General features: G+C 40.8%; 1 protein-coding gene across 3 annotated transcripts in view; it reads left to right on the top strand.

The window, feature by feature from the left end:
- Window positions 1–8,338: 8,338 nt before the first annotated feature.
- SEC24D (SEC24 homolog D, COPII coat complex component) overlaps window positions 8,339–16,185 on the top strand; it is a 41,969-nt gene continuing 34,122 nt past the window's right edge. Inside the window, exons 1-5 of one of the 3 annotated variants that reach the window (XM_015624034.2) lie at window positions 8,339–8,412; window positions 11,530–11,712; window positions 12,595–12,721; window positions 14,077–14,225; window positions 15,558–15,830. In XM_015624034.2, coding sequence (XP_015479520.1) covers window positions 11,574–11,712; window positions 12,595–12,721; window positions 14,077–14,225; window positions 15,558–15,830 — 688 coding nt within the window. In that variant the 5' untranslated portion in view covers window positions 8,339–8,412; window positions 11,530–11,573. Of the gene's footprint in view, window positions 8,413–8,551; window positions 8,575–11,529; window positions 11,713–12,594; window positions 12,722–14,076; window positions 14,226–15,545; window positions 15,831–16,185 lie in introns of those variants that run through there. The other 2 variants (XM_033513854.1, XM_033513855.1) reach the window with 2 other exon arrangements.

The following is a 16,185-nucleotide window of genomic DNA, read 5'->3' as shown; positions in this document are numbered from 1 at the left end:
ATTCTCTTCATCTTTTCCAGCAAAATTCTCTTGTCCTACAAGACAAATTAATAAAATCCAGATGTTTTGATTGCATGGGAAACACTGCAGTGCACTGCCAGACAAGAGGTTTTGCTCACTGCAAGTACAGACATTGAGTGGCAAAGGTACCAAAACCAGTAAGACCAAGTTCTTAGTGAAAACAAATTAAATATACAGGTCACAGATAATTCTTAGCTACCTATAAGACTAGACAGGGAAACTCTGCTCACACTCATAAGAGGCATGAGCAGTTCCTCACCATTAAAGGTAAAAGCTTTCAATTTTAATCCCTAATGTGGATTATAAGGCAAGGTACTCTATGATGGGTTGGAATTTTAGAACTGGTCCTGCTATCTTGTTTTTTTTCCCCAGCTTCAGGACTGGCAAATGTAGTGCACTGGAAGAAGCAGAGAAAAGTATAAGAGGGTATTTCTAAGATTTTAGATTACTGGGTGTCATCCTAGATTAGGAGTTTTGGATCTATTGTGAGGAAAAAAAAAACCCCACTAATAAATTGGCAAAAGAAGCCACTTTCCTCCAAAACACAGAAACAATGTTTTTAGCATTGAGCATTGCTGAATTATACCAGAATAAATAGAAATTTGTGTAGAGAATGTAACTACAATCCAATTAATGAGCAGCTCTCAAACCATGTACATATCACAGGCCCTCTGCAGTGAAAGAACTGCACCATTACATACAAAACATAAAAATGTATGAGTAACTGAAAGAGACAAGAATTTGGGGAAGAGACCTCTCCTATTTCTTTGGTGTTTGTCTTACTTGTTCCTACCATAGCCAGTCTTGGATAATCAGGAAATACTTCCCTAAACTGGCTGAAGAGAAGTAAACTTGTTTTTTTCCTGGACTTCTTGGACAAAAATCTTGTGAGAAGGTTTTCCTCTATGAAAAGACAAGGATTTCAGATTGTGTCCAAAAAATTAATATACAAAATAGCTACAAGATTTTGTTGTGAGAAAAAGTAAAACACATTCACTGCAAGGTTTGTGAACATGTTAAAAAAAGTGACACTGGAATTACTGTTTCTTGTTAATCTAGAAGTAGGGTTTTGGGCTAGAAATCATGTTTCCAGGTGTCATTCCACTGCTGGTTTTACTTATGCCTGTGTTTTAGCAAGCAAGAACTAATTTACTCTTGGGACTTGGAAAGACTCTAAGGTGTCTATTTCCTTTTCATTTTGATTCCCAGGAGATGGGATGACTACATTTTTGGCCTCAGTAGCTGGAAAAATTCTGATAAAAGATTCTAAAATGAAATGAAGACTATTTACGTGTAATTTTCTTTCTGGTTTTGGCAGGGAGATGCTGCATCACATTTTTCTAACAGAGCCTATGGGAATCAAAATTGATCTTCTTTGCCAAAGCTTGGCAGAGCTTTGAACTGAACTTGCATGTGAGTAATGCAAGCAGGTGTTTCACTTTCCTCACCTCTTGCCCTAATGCTTCATCCTGCTCTTTGAATTGTCATTTAAAGGTGGCAGATAAGCAACACAGCACCTTTTAGCTATCAGTTCATTTTAGACAGTCAGATCTTACAATCTCCCCTCTTCCTGTTGCAAGAACATTTCATGTCAGCTTGTTGGGCTAAAGAAATACACCATGCAAAACTCTCCTCTGATATACCACAGTGAAATTACTCAAGAGTAACCACATCATATTCAGTTAGAAAATATATTTCAATCATAGCTGAGATATGGATTAGGCCCAAGTAATCTACTAAATTTTGAAATTATGGTTTAATGTGGAACTGAGGATTGAACACAAAGATTTAAAATTAGTTTGATGAATACTCACCTGCATCTGATTTCATCTTTTAAATGTTGTTTCCTGTTAGCAAGTGCAGAGGTGATTAACTTCCCTTGAGTGGATGCTTGGAAAGAGCTCAATTACATGCATGGCTGCAGTCCAGCATAAAAATCAACTATTCTTGCATTGCAGTTTAAAGCAGGTATTGTTTGTTACTTGGAAAGCTCCTAAGAATGAATTTTTCCATAGTGAAAATGAGAATAGGAGAAGCAGAGGAAAAACTGAGTTATAACGCAGTATGGGTCTTTGGAAGTTTGGGTTCTGTTTCTGCACTTGAAAGCTCTCATATTTTGGTCTGGACCTGGAAAATGGGAGAAATAGCTGCTAGATACACAGTGAAACCTTGAGAAATATGAAAAACCTGTGAAATTCCCTGTTTGCAGTTTAGTAGTTTGATAGTTTGAGTCTCTTGGAGTATCGTTTCCTTCCCTCTTCCCTGTATATTACAAAATAAGCTGTAAGGTTCGTGAAGCAGTTTCTAACACTCACTTGACAACTCCACTGAAATGTTTTCCTCAGTGGCTGGCCCAGTGGGTTCGATGTTGATAGTTCCGATTACAGCATCTGGTAAAAGGACAGGGTATAAAAAGTTGTCTCAACATCAAGTCCTGCCTGCAAAAGGCAGACAGCATTGCTCACCCTGCCTCTGAATGGTGCTGGTTAGGCTTTACCACAGAAGCAGAGGTGACACAACCAGGACCTCCCCACATGAAATCTTACCCCCCATCCAAATAACTGCAATAGATTAAGAAGCAACCCAGCTATCTTCATTCCTGGCAACAGGAAGAAGAATTCCAACTCTTTGATAATTAACTCCTTTCCAAGTGGAGCAGATTCTATTGGAAAAATCTGCCCTCCAAAAACACCTTGATTTTTAACCCCTGCTGATCCTGCAGCCCTGCCTGTTGCGCTGCATCTCCTTGCCAGGAACCAGTTTCCAGACTTCTCAGCTCCTCCTGCCTCTGGTACAGGCCTCTGCTTTTGGGGCTCATGTACTCTGTAGCTGGCCTTGACATGGATCTATCTCTTTTCCATACAACTTGTTGCTTCTGTGGAGTAAAAAAATAGCATGATGGATTTTTTTAAAAAATAATAATTCTGATGTTTATTTTTGCTGATCATGGGGAAGGCATCAATTGCTTTAATACTAAAGGTATCCAAATAGCAAGAACCCAGTATTTTGAAAAATACTTTGTAATTGAGACTGATATTTTTACAAAAAACAGAGATTCTTTCCCATTATGTAGATTTTTCCATGCTCAGGTAGACTTTTTTACTTTGACATTAATGGTGGAGTAAAGCAGAAGCACAGTCAAAGTGAGAACACACATAGAAGTATTTGCATTTTAAGTAACTCAATCAAATCACCAGTTTCTTATGAAGAACTCACTCAGCTACTCTTTTTTATTGATAGTAAGTTTGAGTACTGCTCTATAGCAGGACTCCACTAGTACTAGTACTAGTTAGATATTTTGTAAACACAAGCAGGAAATATAAAATGAAAGCCAATCTAAATAAAGCTACTTCAGATGCTTTTGAATGTAAAAGGGAAATATATCAGTGTTTGAGAAATTCCATACATTCAGCAAGCAAACAGAAAGGATGGTTTAACTTTCTGCTGCTCTTTCAGACTGGTGGCCTAATGTTTATTCACAGTGTTTTATAAGTGATACATTATTAATCAGATTATACAAAAACTTCATCTTTGTTTTTATGTTACAGTTCATTATGTAGCAATTAAAGCAGGATAATCAAGTCTTGGGTTGTTTTTGTTTTTTTTTGTTAAGGCCAGGTAGCACAGTCTTCCACTCTCATGCATCTTAGACAGTAGTAAATGAATTAAAAAAATAATTGAAATTCCCCAGCTGAAACATCTCAGCAGTTTTCTCAGAACACCACATCTATCTCCTGTAAATGTTCCAGATCCAGTTGCCAAAATGTTGATTTCATTAGAAAACCAAATAGCAACAGTCCATGAGAGCAAGCAGAGGAGTCTCACAGTTTGTAGATATTGGGAAATCCAGAAGCTTGAACTAGCCAGGAAGTATTTTTCAGGAGAAAGCAGCCACAGTCATTTTTCTGAAGAGCATTTGCTTTTGTAATGTGTGGCTTGCATAGAACTTACCACATGTGGACCATAAAGCATTTTATAAAAATTTCTGGTTTACTGAGTTTCAGGGAAAGAAAGTGGTTTTGCCTAAGAGGGACCAACTTAACAAGAGATCAGGACCTTGGCTTTAAGGCAAGTCCCCTATTCTCAAGACCCAGAGTCTCCCCTAAGCAAATTATAGCACTGAGTACTCTTTCACTTGTGTATCGTTTTTTGTGCCTAAGTAGAATGTTTTGCTCTGCAGATGTGCCAGCAAACTCTACCAAGAGTCTCTGAGGTAGGCAGTGAATGTCCTCTGTGATGGCTGACTTTTGTCCTCTGGGGGAGATAGGGAGCATAGAGACAACAGGGGCTGTCGTTGTGCCACCAGTTGCCAGTGATGTTTAGAAGGGTTGGGCAGGGAAGGAGTGAAGTATTCCCAATCCTCCCATCCTCTGTAGGGTGTAACAAAATTCAGCCATTTCTAGGGTGAAACAATGTTGCTGTTCTAAAGCTTACCAGCAACCAACAGAACATCCCAGCTCACAGCAGGGAATAGAATGTGTAATCAGTCTAAATAAATTTGCAGATGAATTCAGACAAACAGAATACAAGATTATGAATTGGATTTACACCTCTTCTCATCTAAACATACTTTGGAAACTTTAATGAGCATGAGGTGCTGGGACATCTTTATGCTGGAAGCAGCCTGAGGGGTAGCTCAGCTTTTCCATCGCTGTGAAGCAGGAGGTCAGCACTCAGCAGAGGGAAAAAGGGAGAGTCACTGGCATGATCTGTGTGCCCAGCAATCCCTGATGGACTCCCAGTGGCCTCCTCGACTGGCCAGGACCCACTGTGGTTCTGGGTGCTCTGATCCACAGCCTGAGTGACCTTAGTGAAAAAACAAACCAAACCAACAAACCAGTAAGGAATTAATTCTTCCTTTATTGTGGCCCCATGCCTGAGCTGAAATGGGTGATAGCAGACAGTCCCTGTAGGAAGTATCTATTAACAAAGGGTACTTGAAATATACAGCAATGAATACATGCCTAGGATTTTAACATTCCTGTATTGTTTTCCCTGAAAAACAACACCTATATCAGCCTGGTATTCTGAAAACCCTTGGCTGTTTTCATTCCCTATAGGGAAGTGTTTAAAGGGTGCACTGTAATGATATTTTCTAGTTGACTTAGAGACTGTTTAATCAAAACATCAGTATTCACTTCTGCTGTACCCTCTTTCAGGTTTCTACTGTGCTTACCTTTTTATGTTAAAAATGTCGCTAGAGTCACAACACTGATGTGTTTCTTCTTACAGTAGTGTTCTGATTCCTGAAATAATACATCTTTTCTTTTTCTTCATATAGCATTTTCTAACCTGACACATGATTTTTTGGATAAGAACTTAATTCCTTCCTTTCGACTGTTTTTTTTAATACCAAAGTCCTTGCTTTCATTTTAATCAAATAATATTTTAAAATATAATTTCCATTTTTCTTGTAAAGCACTTTACACTGAGCTGTAAGATGTTTTTCATAGACCTTAAATATACAGTAGGCAAAGCATTAAATAAGATTTTAGTGAATATATGTAGGCAAGACAAGAAAACAAAGTAATCTTTTTTTATGTAAATAGCTCTTAGGACCCTTCTGATGTGCAAAGGCAAACTTGTAGCTTTGTCTGCAGGACACACAAATGAAATAAAAGAAGAAAAAGTTTCAACAAAAAGAACGACCTTTTAAAATGTATGATCCTTGGAGTTTTATGAAATATTCCCTGTGATGAAATAGTCTTTTCTTTAAAGAATGTATAAAATATTGCCCATATCTTCCCCTAGAGAAAGGTTTGTTCTGATTCCTCCTGGCACCTTGTAACAAGGCTGTATTTTAATGACATCCAGTAACTGAAAAGGTTAGGATAGGATTTAGGTTTCCTGGGTTTACACACACATTGTTTTAATGGGATGTGCTATGAGATAGACACAGGAGATCTGCAGTTTGTTCTGCAGGGGCTTTCATAGACCTCCAGCAGTAATTTCTGGGAACAGTCCAACCTCAAATTATTTGAAAAATAGTAATAACTAAAAACCAAATTTAATAATGGTCTCAGAAAGATTTGAGCTAGCCTTCTATAGAGCCTGTGTACTACTCAAAATTTGGTCTGAAATGTATGAAATCACATTCATTTTCAGCAGCATTACATAGGTACCACTACAGGGTAAATTTTCCAACCTAACTGATTCTGCTACGAAAGGTAATTTAATCTACAAGGTCATCATTGCTGACAACAATCGAGAACAAACCAGTCAGATTCTCAGATTTTATGGTATGGTTTAACTGAAATGATTTAATAAAATTACTTACAATAGTTTAGCAGGCCTGCATTCTCATTTTTGTGAAATTACATTCCAGACCAATAATACACTTTAATCTTTAATGATGTTTCCACATTTCTGAAATTGAAAACCTTAAATTACTTTTAATGTTATAGGTGAAAACAGTAGATAAATCCTAGTTGTAGCTTCCAAACATCCAGACTGTGACATGCTGCATGCCTTTTGTCTCAGTGTGCCAGGCTAAAGGACAACAGGAACATCCTCAAAAAAAAAGAGGGATCTTGACCCATTTCCAGAGTGGGCCTGAATTAAGTGAAGATCTGCCAATGCCATGGCTTCTCCTTGCTATCTCTTGCTGATCTTATGTTTCAGTTTCACTGGAGCTGATTTCAGGGAGGAGAAATCTGATAGTAAGTATTCAGTGGCCAAGTAAGTGCACGGTTCCTCGGTGCTGAGTTATCCACAGCTGCTTACTGTTAATAGCTCAGAACGAGACACAGCAGCACAGTGGGACAGTGGCTGCCTGTCTCCTTGGCAAAATAGGGAATGTCCAGACTTAAACCTGTTATTTCAGAAGAGGTTTGCATAACTTTAATGTGTCTGTGTAACCAGGAAAAGAGATAGGGGCAAGGGGTGGAACGACAGCACAGCAGTGATGAAAGGCATTGGTTTGCATCCTGCTTATGGAAGAGTCACTGATACCCTGCAGCCAAAACCACATCCAGTTTAACCAATGCTTGTCACCTCAGCGACGAAATTTTCCATTCTGATTAGACAGCTGGGAGAGATTTGAAAGGTTTTACACTTTCCCTGACACATCCAATGGTACTGGCTCTGATAACATGTAGAAAACCAGCTTATATAATTTAATGGTGAATCTAGTTCTGAGTAGCGAGAATAAGACAGGTTAAGCCTTGTTCTTGCCTACTTTGTGTTGCTTGTTGAGGTTTCTAGTGAGTCTTTCACGTCATGCCTCTGTGTATCTTCATTTTGACATCTGTTTCAAAGGAACTGGAGGTTTTTTTCAGAATTCTTTCATACAGTAATGACTGCTTTGGACAGTTTGGGTTGAGGTCACAGCCATTACTGAGGTATAGCTCTAGGTAAAACTGTTTAGTACATTCAAAAAGCTTTTTAAGGTTGTAGAACAAGGATAAGAAAGCCTCTGGAGCCTGAATTCCAGTTGCACGTGAGTTACACAGCTGTCGTGGTGTGATTCTTCCTTCCAATTCAGGATATTCTATGATTCTGTGATTGAGTGATAGCTTTATTTCATCAGCCAGTTTCCTTTCTTTTTACTTTAACACAATTAGTGTTTATTTGTGATTGGGAAGAAAAGTAACTTTACAAATACATCTTCCTCATGTTACTTCCAATCTCTCTCATGTTACTCCCATGTTTCTACTTCGTTAATTACAAAAACATTACCTATCCTGTAACCAAGGCAGCATTTTTAAGTGCACTTGGCCAGTAATTAAACCCGGACTATGCAAACAGGTAAAGTACCTGCATCATATTTCGCTGTAGATATTCAGGTGGCATAATTTTACATACAGATATGCAATTTATATATGTGTAAAATGTAGTTGTAAATATACATATATACATCTTCGACCAGGCAAGCTGGCGACAGGGTGACAGTCTTAAGCTGCTCCCCTGGGGAGCTTTAGGTCGGACATTAGGAAGAATTTCTCACAGAATGAACAATTAGACATTGGAATGGGCTGCCCGGGGCGGCGGTGGAGTCACCATTCCTGGAGGCGTTTCAGGAAAGCCTGGACGTGGCACTGAGGGACACGGTGTAGTTGACGTGGTGCTGTTCGGTCATAGGTTGGACTCGATGACCTCAGGAGTCTTTACCAACCTAACTGATTCCGCGATTCTGTTTTTCAAGCACACAACGAGGAAACAAAAGTATCCCTTCCGTACGGCTGCTCCGTGTTTGGACCGGGACGCATCCCCCGGCGCAGAAGGAAATACTATCCCAGGGCGACCGCCCCGAGCTGCCCTTCGCCCCCGCCCGTGAGGGCACGGCCCGGCCGCGGGCGCGGCCTCGCCGCCCACACTGCGCAGGCGCGGCCCACGCGGGGCCGCCTCAGACGTGGCACTCGGGCGCGTGAGGCGGCGGGCGCGCGGCCGCAGGTAACGGTCCCAGCGGGCTCTCCCGGCTGAGGCGGCCCCGAGGGGACAGCGCGGGGACAGCGCGGGGACAGCGCGGGCAGCGGCGGGGCGGGCACGGGGCTGCGGCCGCCCTCAGCAGCGCGGAGCCCGGGGGCTGCGGAGCGCGGCCCCGGGCAGGCACAGGTACTGCCGCGGGGTGGGCCGTGGCTACGAGCGCGGGGCCGGACCTGTTGCGAGGCTCTCGTCGGCGATAGGGAATAGAAAAGTTAGATGCGTAAAAAGATGTGGAAAATCTTTGCAAGCTTGGCAGTGAATGGGGGGAAATCTCTGTTTTGCTTGCATAGCTTAGTTCGCAGTGTGTTACCGGCAAGGAGCCCTGAAATAGGTGTGTGGCTGTATTGCATTGTGAGTGTGCGAGCCCCCGAGAGGGGCTGGGAGATTGACCCTGCAGCGCTCCACGGGAAGGGACAGCCCGGGTCACCCTGCCCGGGTGACGCCTTGGGGAGCGCGGTGTCTCCGAAGAAATACAAAGTTAATGCTTCTCCTTCAGGGAGCCAAGGACGCGAGCCTGTTTTTGTTTCTACTGTCCTCCTTCTGCTTGCGCACAGTTAACTTTTACATCTTCACGGAGACGCCAGAGCCTTGCATAGATGCTGCGATCCTCTGAAAAAGGGTGACAGCCTATTCTGTAATAGAGGTCAATTAAATTCTGCAGCTGTTCCTCAGTGCTGGTGGTGTTCCCCAAGTTATGGGGTGCAAGGTGAACTAGTGTTGAGACAGGGAGAAAAAAGTTTTCTTGACCCTGTATATGAACTCTTACCGTGGTCTGCATGGTGCATCCACACCTTCCCCCACGGTATAATTCCTGAAATGCTCATAATTCTTCAGGCAACCTTAAAACACTCACTTGTGATAATTGGTATATATATACATCCATCCTGAGAAGAGATTAAATATCCTCAGTGCTAAATAGAATCTGGAACTGTGTTAAAACTTGTATTATTTTGTCTGTGCTTAGAGGTCCTGTCTCACTTCAGCACAACCTCTGTGTGTTTATACTGTCTGTGGGAAGTTTGACGTGGCAAGATTTTTTTGTGTGTGTGTGTGTGAGTAAGCTGTGGAGGAAGTAATTTCCTCTGAATGCTCTTGCAGCTTAAGATGTTGGTTGTTGCAGCTGCCTCTAAGTGAAAATCCCTTCCTTTATATAGATATAAAATATGTATGTATGTCTATTGCTGATGTGTAGATAATTTAATGTTAATTTAGTGTCTCTTGGAACAACTGAAGCTCTCACTGCCACGTCTTTTCTGATGGAGGTGGGGGAAGGAAGAAGCTACTGCTGGCAGCACCCAAGCCTCTGATTAAACATTTTTCTTTCTTCTCCCTGTGTTTACCTTGTTAACTAATAAATAGAAAACTCCATAGGATTAACTCTGGGAAATAGTTAACTACTGCATCTGAGAAATCTTGTGCTGCATTGAAGAGCTTGGGGAGGGCCAGGCCCTGTACACAGCTCTGAGTGATTTCTTGTCTGATGTAGATGATCAGTAAAACTGTTGAGGTTTATTTCTTCAGAAATATCTGTTTAATTTGGGAAGCATAGGAATGCTTTCTGGTAGGGATGACTTTGCTCTACTGACATGTGCAAGGGCAGCATAAATTTATCTGTGTGTTCTTGGAGCTGTAATTTCGAGGTGCCTTAGTGTGTGCTTCTGCAGCACAATTTGTGGTTTATTTTCATCCAGTTTCCATGTTTAAAGATGACTCCATGGCTTGAGCTTAAGAATGTGAAGTACAGGTGGTTGGGAAAGCTTGTTTCAAAGCTAGCTGAAATGCTAATTTATGTTGTGTAGTTCTTTGGGGATGCCTGGCTTCTATGCTTGGGACTCTACAGGAGTAGTGAATGCTTGTTCAGGGGTTGGATCCTCACCATTTCTCGTAACAGTTTCATTTGGGCCTCAGGAAAGTGAAATTCTGTTACTGTTAAATTCAATCTGCTATCAAAATAGAAGTTCTCAGGTGGAAAAGAGGAAGCTTGTTGTCAAGGCTGCAGAGCGTACAACTTGGATAACTTTTCAGATCTCTTGGTGGCAAGGGCACGATATCTGAAAACTGAAATATAATCATATGGTTTGGCAGTGCAAGATTCTTCAGATTTTCTGCTTCTAAAAATGATGGTAATTATCAGGACACTCTTTCCTGAAAGTTTTCTAAAATGTTACTCTATCCTGTTAAACAAAATCTGACTACAAAAAAGAAATTACATAGTTTGTGAGTGATATCATCATTAGAAAACCCTTCTGAATTGCTTTCTATCAGATTCTGGGGTTTGCTTGTTTGATTTATTTCACAACAACAGGACCAAGATGTGAAACTTAGGGAGAAGATGTCTGATAACAGCAAGGGCAACATACAGTGCTGTTAAGGCCATACTGCCTCAACTCTCCCCTCTGGAGTATCTTGTGCTCAATTTTGGCACAGTGTGGAGTTCTGGAGTGAAAAGGCTGCTCAGGCCTGGGCCAGTAATGCAGAAGACAATCAGAATTAGGAACTCTGTCTATCCTGTACTTTATTCTCAGTTTCACCAGCATCAAAAGCAAGGAATCTTCCACCACTTGCTTGGAGTGGGGTTGATGCAGAAGGTTTGTAAAAGGTTTGGTGGAAAAATGGTGTCGTATTCCACACCTCCTCTAAAATATGGTGTGCTAGCACAGGAGAAGGACTTGCTAGGGGGTTTTCTGCTCTGGTCACTGTGCCTTTCCTGATATTTCAGTGTGTTCTTTGGGATGGCTGGTATTTGGGGAGCAGGATTCACAGTGTGTTTTAAAAGTGTAGTTAAAGTCAAGGTTCTCCCAGTAAAAGGAATAGTTTGTGACTTTGCTTTGAGAGTTTTTTCCATCTGCAGATCCATTGCTTACAGTTCTCTCCATGGGCCTGGGAGAGGTGAATCCATTTAAATGTAGCATGTGGGAATGCTGAGGGAGCTAAGCTACCAAGGAAAACCAGTATTTGCCCCTGACTTCTTGTCATTTTTTGCCTTCAAATGTGTCTTTTACCTTTTCTGGGGAGGGGGATACAATTCACAGCCTTTTAAAATGCACAGAGAGTGAGTAGCAGGTGTCATTTACCTTTTTGCAGATTCCTGAAGAGGACACAATACTTGGAATGAGAAAACTGCCATCATGAGCCAACAAGGTTATGTTGCAGCTCCTCCATATTCCCAATCCCAGCCAGGAATAGGAGGTTTTGGACCACCTAATTCTTCAATTCATTATGGACATTATGGGGACCCTAACTCCTCATACTCAGCACCGCAACCAGGTATTATTTTGACTTAAAATTTATTTTCAGAGTCTACTTTTCTGTAATGGTGTTTTGCATCTCTTTCTACCTTGTGTTTTACACAGACACTGCAACAGGAAACAGAAAAGTTTCTCTAAAACTTCTTACGAAGACAGCAGGAGTTATATTACCCTAATCAAATGCTGAATATAGTCAGAATTCTGATATAAATGCTTCTGGTAATTGACTTAATAGAATACTTGGGGTAAATACTGGTTTTCATACCAGATGTTTTTTTTATGTTAGAGTAACTTAACAGGAAAATAGTTCAAGAAATAAAGTTTGAAATGCTGTTCATTCAGCACTGCTGTTTACATAAATCACGGTTTCTTCACGGTCACCATACTAGATCTGAATTAAGAACCATTTTCAGCACAAGAGAGCAGGTTCTACATTTGGAAGCTCTTTTCATTTTTATTTTGAGAAGCTGTTTTAAGTTTTCATTCTTACCTTGGTCTCTGAAATCAGAGGGACTTCTTGATTCTACCTTGAAATATGACTGGATGACAGGGAATTATCACTTCCCCAAACTGGCAATTGCAGTCAGTGTTTGTTTCTTCCTTGCTTTTTCTTACTGTCTCTCTTGGGTTTTTTTTTCTGGAAAGTTACAAACTACTGTTTGTTTCCTTTTTACTCTCTCTTAGTTTTTCATATCTACTTTTATAACTGACCAGAAATCTATGCTTTCCAACAGAATCACTGAGGTTGGATTGGAAGGGACTTCTGGTACAACCCCTCTGCTTGAGCAGGGTGACCCAAAGCTGTTATTCTTAATTCTAGAGCAGAGCTGCACACCTGCATTTCTTGTCCATCTTCTTCTTTCTCACAGGGTTTTACATAAAAGTGCTGAATCTTTTGCAGGTGTGTCAAAATCTGCTGTGCCTTTTGGATCTCCAGCTCCTGTTGGGCCTCCACCACCTGGAGCACAGCACTTCAGCCCAAACAGTTTCCAGAATGGGTCTGGTACACCAGGACAGCAGCCACAGAGGTGACTGGAAAGGATCAATACCTGACTTCTGAGCTCTGCTACCTCTCTTGAAGGAGACGGGAATGGGAAGGGGAGAAAACAGGGACTGGTGAAAGCTGTAGAAAGAAATCTTGGAAAAAAAGTTGTATGAGGGGATAGCCAAGCTTTATTACAGTGTGTGTGTTGCAGGTAAAGTGAGTCAATATACAGCTCTTTTATTTAATTCTGTCAAATATTAGTTATTTTCCACATCTCCCAGGAGTGGCAGAATTAGTTTGTGTACCCACAACTCCTTCAGTTTTAGTGAACTTGACACCATGTAACAATGTTCTTCTTGTAGTTGGTTATTAATCTTAATCTGCTTCTGTGCTTCTTAGTTTTTGTGTGGTTATTTCATGTTAAAATAGGGAAGCCTGTTTGTTATCACTGTGGGAAGGAGGACCCAAAAAGGCTGGTGATCAGTTGTTCAAGATGATGTAGACATAGTAAAATAGTGATTCTCCTTCATACCTTCCAGTCATTGCCCTGACAGCTGCACATCTCCTGTTCTTCACCTGTTTTGGTTGTGGTTTTTTGTTTTGTTTTTTTGTTTTTTTGTTTGTTTTTTGTTTTTTCCACAATTGCTCAGAAGCACTGTTCTAGGCCAGGAGGTATCTAGACAAAAATTTCAAGTAAAATGAATTCTACTTCTCTGGAAATAGCTGGGTCCACCCTCAGTTTTACAAGGGGTCACAGGAAAAATTCGTGTTGCTTGTCCCTGGGACGTAGCCAGAGTGGAATGGTCTGGTAGAAAATACCTTTGTAAGCCATGCATGTGTTACTGCTTTCTTTTCTTTAGTTGTTTCTCTTGCATTCACGTTTTCCACATCTGATAATCATGAAGTTTTTTTCTACCTGCATCTTCTTTTTTTCCTCTGCTACAGACAACTTCTCAACAATTTCTCTTCTCTCTTCCTTTTCTTCACAGATTTTTCTCCTAATCATCTTCACCCACCCCTGGTAGGGCATCTTCCTTTATAAGCTTGGAAAGCGGATGGAGTGCTGTGAGATATGTTCAGAAGTTTGTGTTTCTTAATCTTCAGGCTGACAGTTATTACTGCTCTCACTTTGCCATGGCACACTCTCACTCTGCTTTGTTTCTAACAAGTGTGCAAACAAACATGGACTGCCTGTTTTTATTAAACAAGTGTGCAATCTCTCTGTCCTTTGTGTATCTTAATACAAGTGTACATTTGCTGAGCAGAATGTAGGGATACTCATTAGGGTTTTGTCCTAATTAATTGTTTCAGCACCACCTTGAGGAAGTAGGAGATCTTGGAGAATTATGATTGGTTGATGTCATTTTTTTGTGTAACTGCACTGATCTTTCCCTTTAGGTTTCAAGGCCCTCCACCTCCAGGTAACACAGGACCTTCCTATCCTCCCTACAGTCATCAGTCCCAAGCAGCCTTCCCAAATACTGCACCTGCTTCCTCTACAGCACAACTTGCTGACCAGCTCAACAGCATGCAGATAAATAACTATGGTAATTGGGTTTATCTGATTGACTTCTTCTCAGTTGAAGAATTAGGACTATGAATTATTGAACTTCTGTATAAACAGAAAATGAGACCTTTGGCCACCATCATTGGCTTAGGTTCTTAGAATTTTTTTATCTCATCCAGTTCCTTAAATCAGTAGTATTGGGTTAATTCTGAATTGATGCTTGACGAGCCTTCCATAAAATTTGGGTATCCCATCAGTCATTTCTCAAATTACTTAGTGAACATGTCAGTAAATGGCCAAGGCATGGGCAATAATATGGAGACAGGGTTTAATTTTTCTCAGCTTTTTACAGTTACTCTTGTTACAAGGCTATTTTCTTTTTTTGTCTAAACATTTTTGGGTTTTAATTTAACTTTATCTGCATTTATTTTGATGCTATACCATCTCAAACCTAGGCCATAAAGGTGTGATTGTGTGATGCTTCCATGTAAATTACTTCTAACCACAAAAGCTGATACGCATTTAAATTTTGCAATATACATTATATGAACAATTTAAAAGCAATTATGAAAAATACAATGTGCTGAGAGGCTTGTATTTTGCATGTAAAGTTTTTTTTTCAGTTAACATATGTGATAGAAGATGTATTTCAGTGTTTGTATATGAACACACAATGCTTGTTTTGCTTCAAACCTAATATTGGTTATTCCTGTAGCTCTCTTTAAAATTACTTTATCTTTGGGAGAAAATCTGACCAAAAAATGTAGGTTTTGTAAAGTAGTAAATGTTTACAGATTGTAAGTCTCAAAAAACCTGTATTTCCAGGGTCCTCTTAATTCTAATTGGAATCTGGATCTTACAAACAAGAAACAATTCCTTGCCAGTGTGTACAAAATAATTCCCACATGTTTCACCTTTTAATATCAATTGGATTTATTTTCCATCAAACCTGTAATGGGAAAATACAAATAGCAGCCTAACAAAGACATGCCACATAAGAGAAATGGATTATTGAGCAAAAAGAATGTTGTTTCACATTCTGAAATGAAGTAGTATTTTGAAAGCAGAGTGATCTATGTGTGCTCTAGCGAAGAACTGTCAAACTCTGGCTTCTCTCTCTTTCTCCATTGACCCCAGCTGCAGGGTTTTATTGCAGATAGAGCCAAAAGAAATAAAATGATTGAAACAACTGAGACTTAAACCATGATTTGTCATGTGATCAGACACATAGAGTCCCATAAGGCAGTGCTGTCAGTATAGGATCCACTATTGCCTATCTGTCATGGAAATGTATTGAACAGAACCAGGGCACCTTTGGCACAGGTTTGGTAGGTTATCATTTCTCACTCAGCTGATACAGTTTCTCACACAGGTCCTGGCACTGCTCCGAGCTCCTCCGTGTCTCCTGGGCATCGGGCAGCATTCCAGGGCCCGCAAGTGCTGCCCCCAGCCCAGCAGCAGATGGGTTTGCCACCTGCACCACAGCTGCCTCCTCCACCAGCAAATAGTGTTAATGGCCTTTGTGCTCAGCCAGCATTGCCTCCTGTGGCCAGGCAGGGTGGAATTCCTGGCCCTGTCCCTCCAAATCCTAACTTGCAACACCTTCCAGGACAGCCTCCAGGGCCTGGATATCATCCTCAGCAAGGTAGGGAAGGATGTTTGTTATGTGATTGAAAACAAAGTGTGTGGGCACAATCACTGGTGGAGCTGTGTCCGTTCATGGCTCAATCTTCAGCTGACTGGGAGAAATGGAATAGGAATTCCCTTTCAGTAGAAGGAAAAGATGAGCATTGGCAGGCAGTACACTTGAGACAGGCTTTGCTTTTGCTCACAAGTTTAGCACTCTGTCGAGACTGTAACAAGAAAAAGGAGATTAATTTGGATCAGAAACAGAATTAGTGGTTAGTAACTGGTGAAGGCACAAGATACTACAGGAAGAGGCTTTTCTTACTCTCTGTAACGGTATAGGCTGCTTTCTGTCTTGTAGTAAGCTGTCATAA

The sequence above is a fragment of the Parus major genome, chromosome 4, assembly GCF_001522545.3.
Source record: "Parus major isolate Abel chromosome 4, Parus_major1.1, whole genome shotgun sequence".
NCBI classification, from domain to species: domain Eukaryota; kingdom Metazoa; phylum Chordata; class Aves; order Passeriformes; family Paridae; genus Parus; species Parus major.
This window is presented reverse-complemented; position numbering and strand designations above follow the sequence as displayed.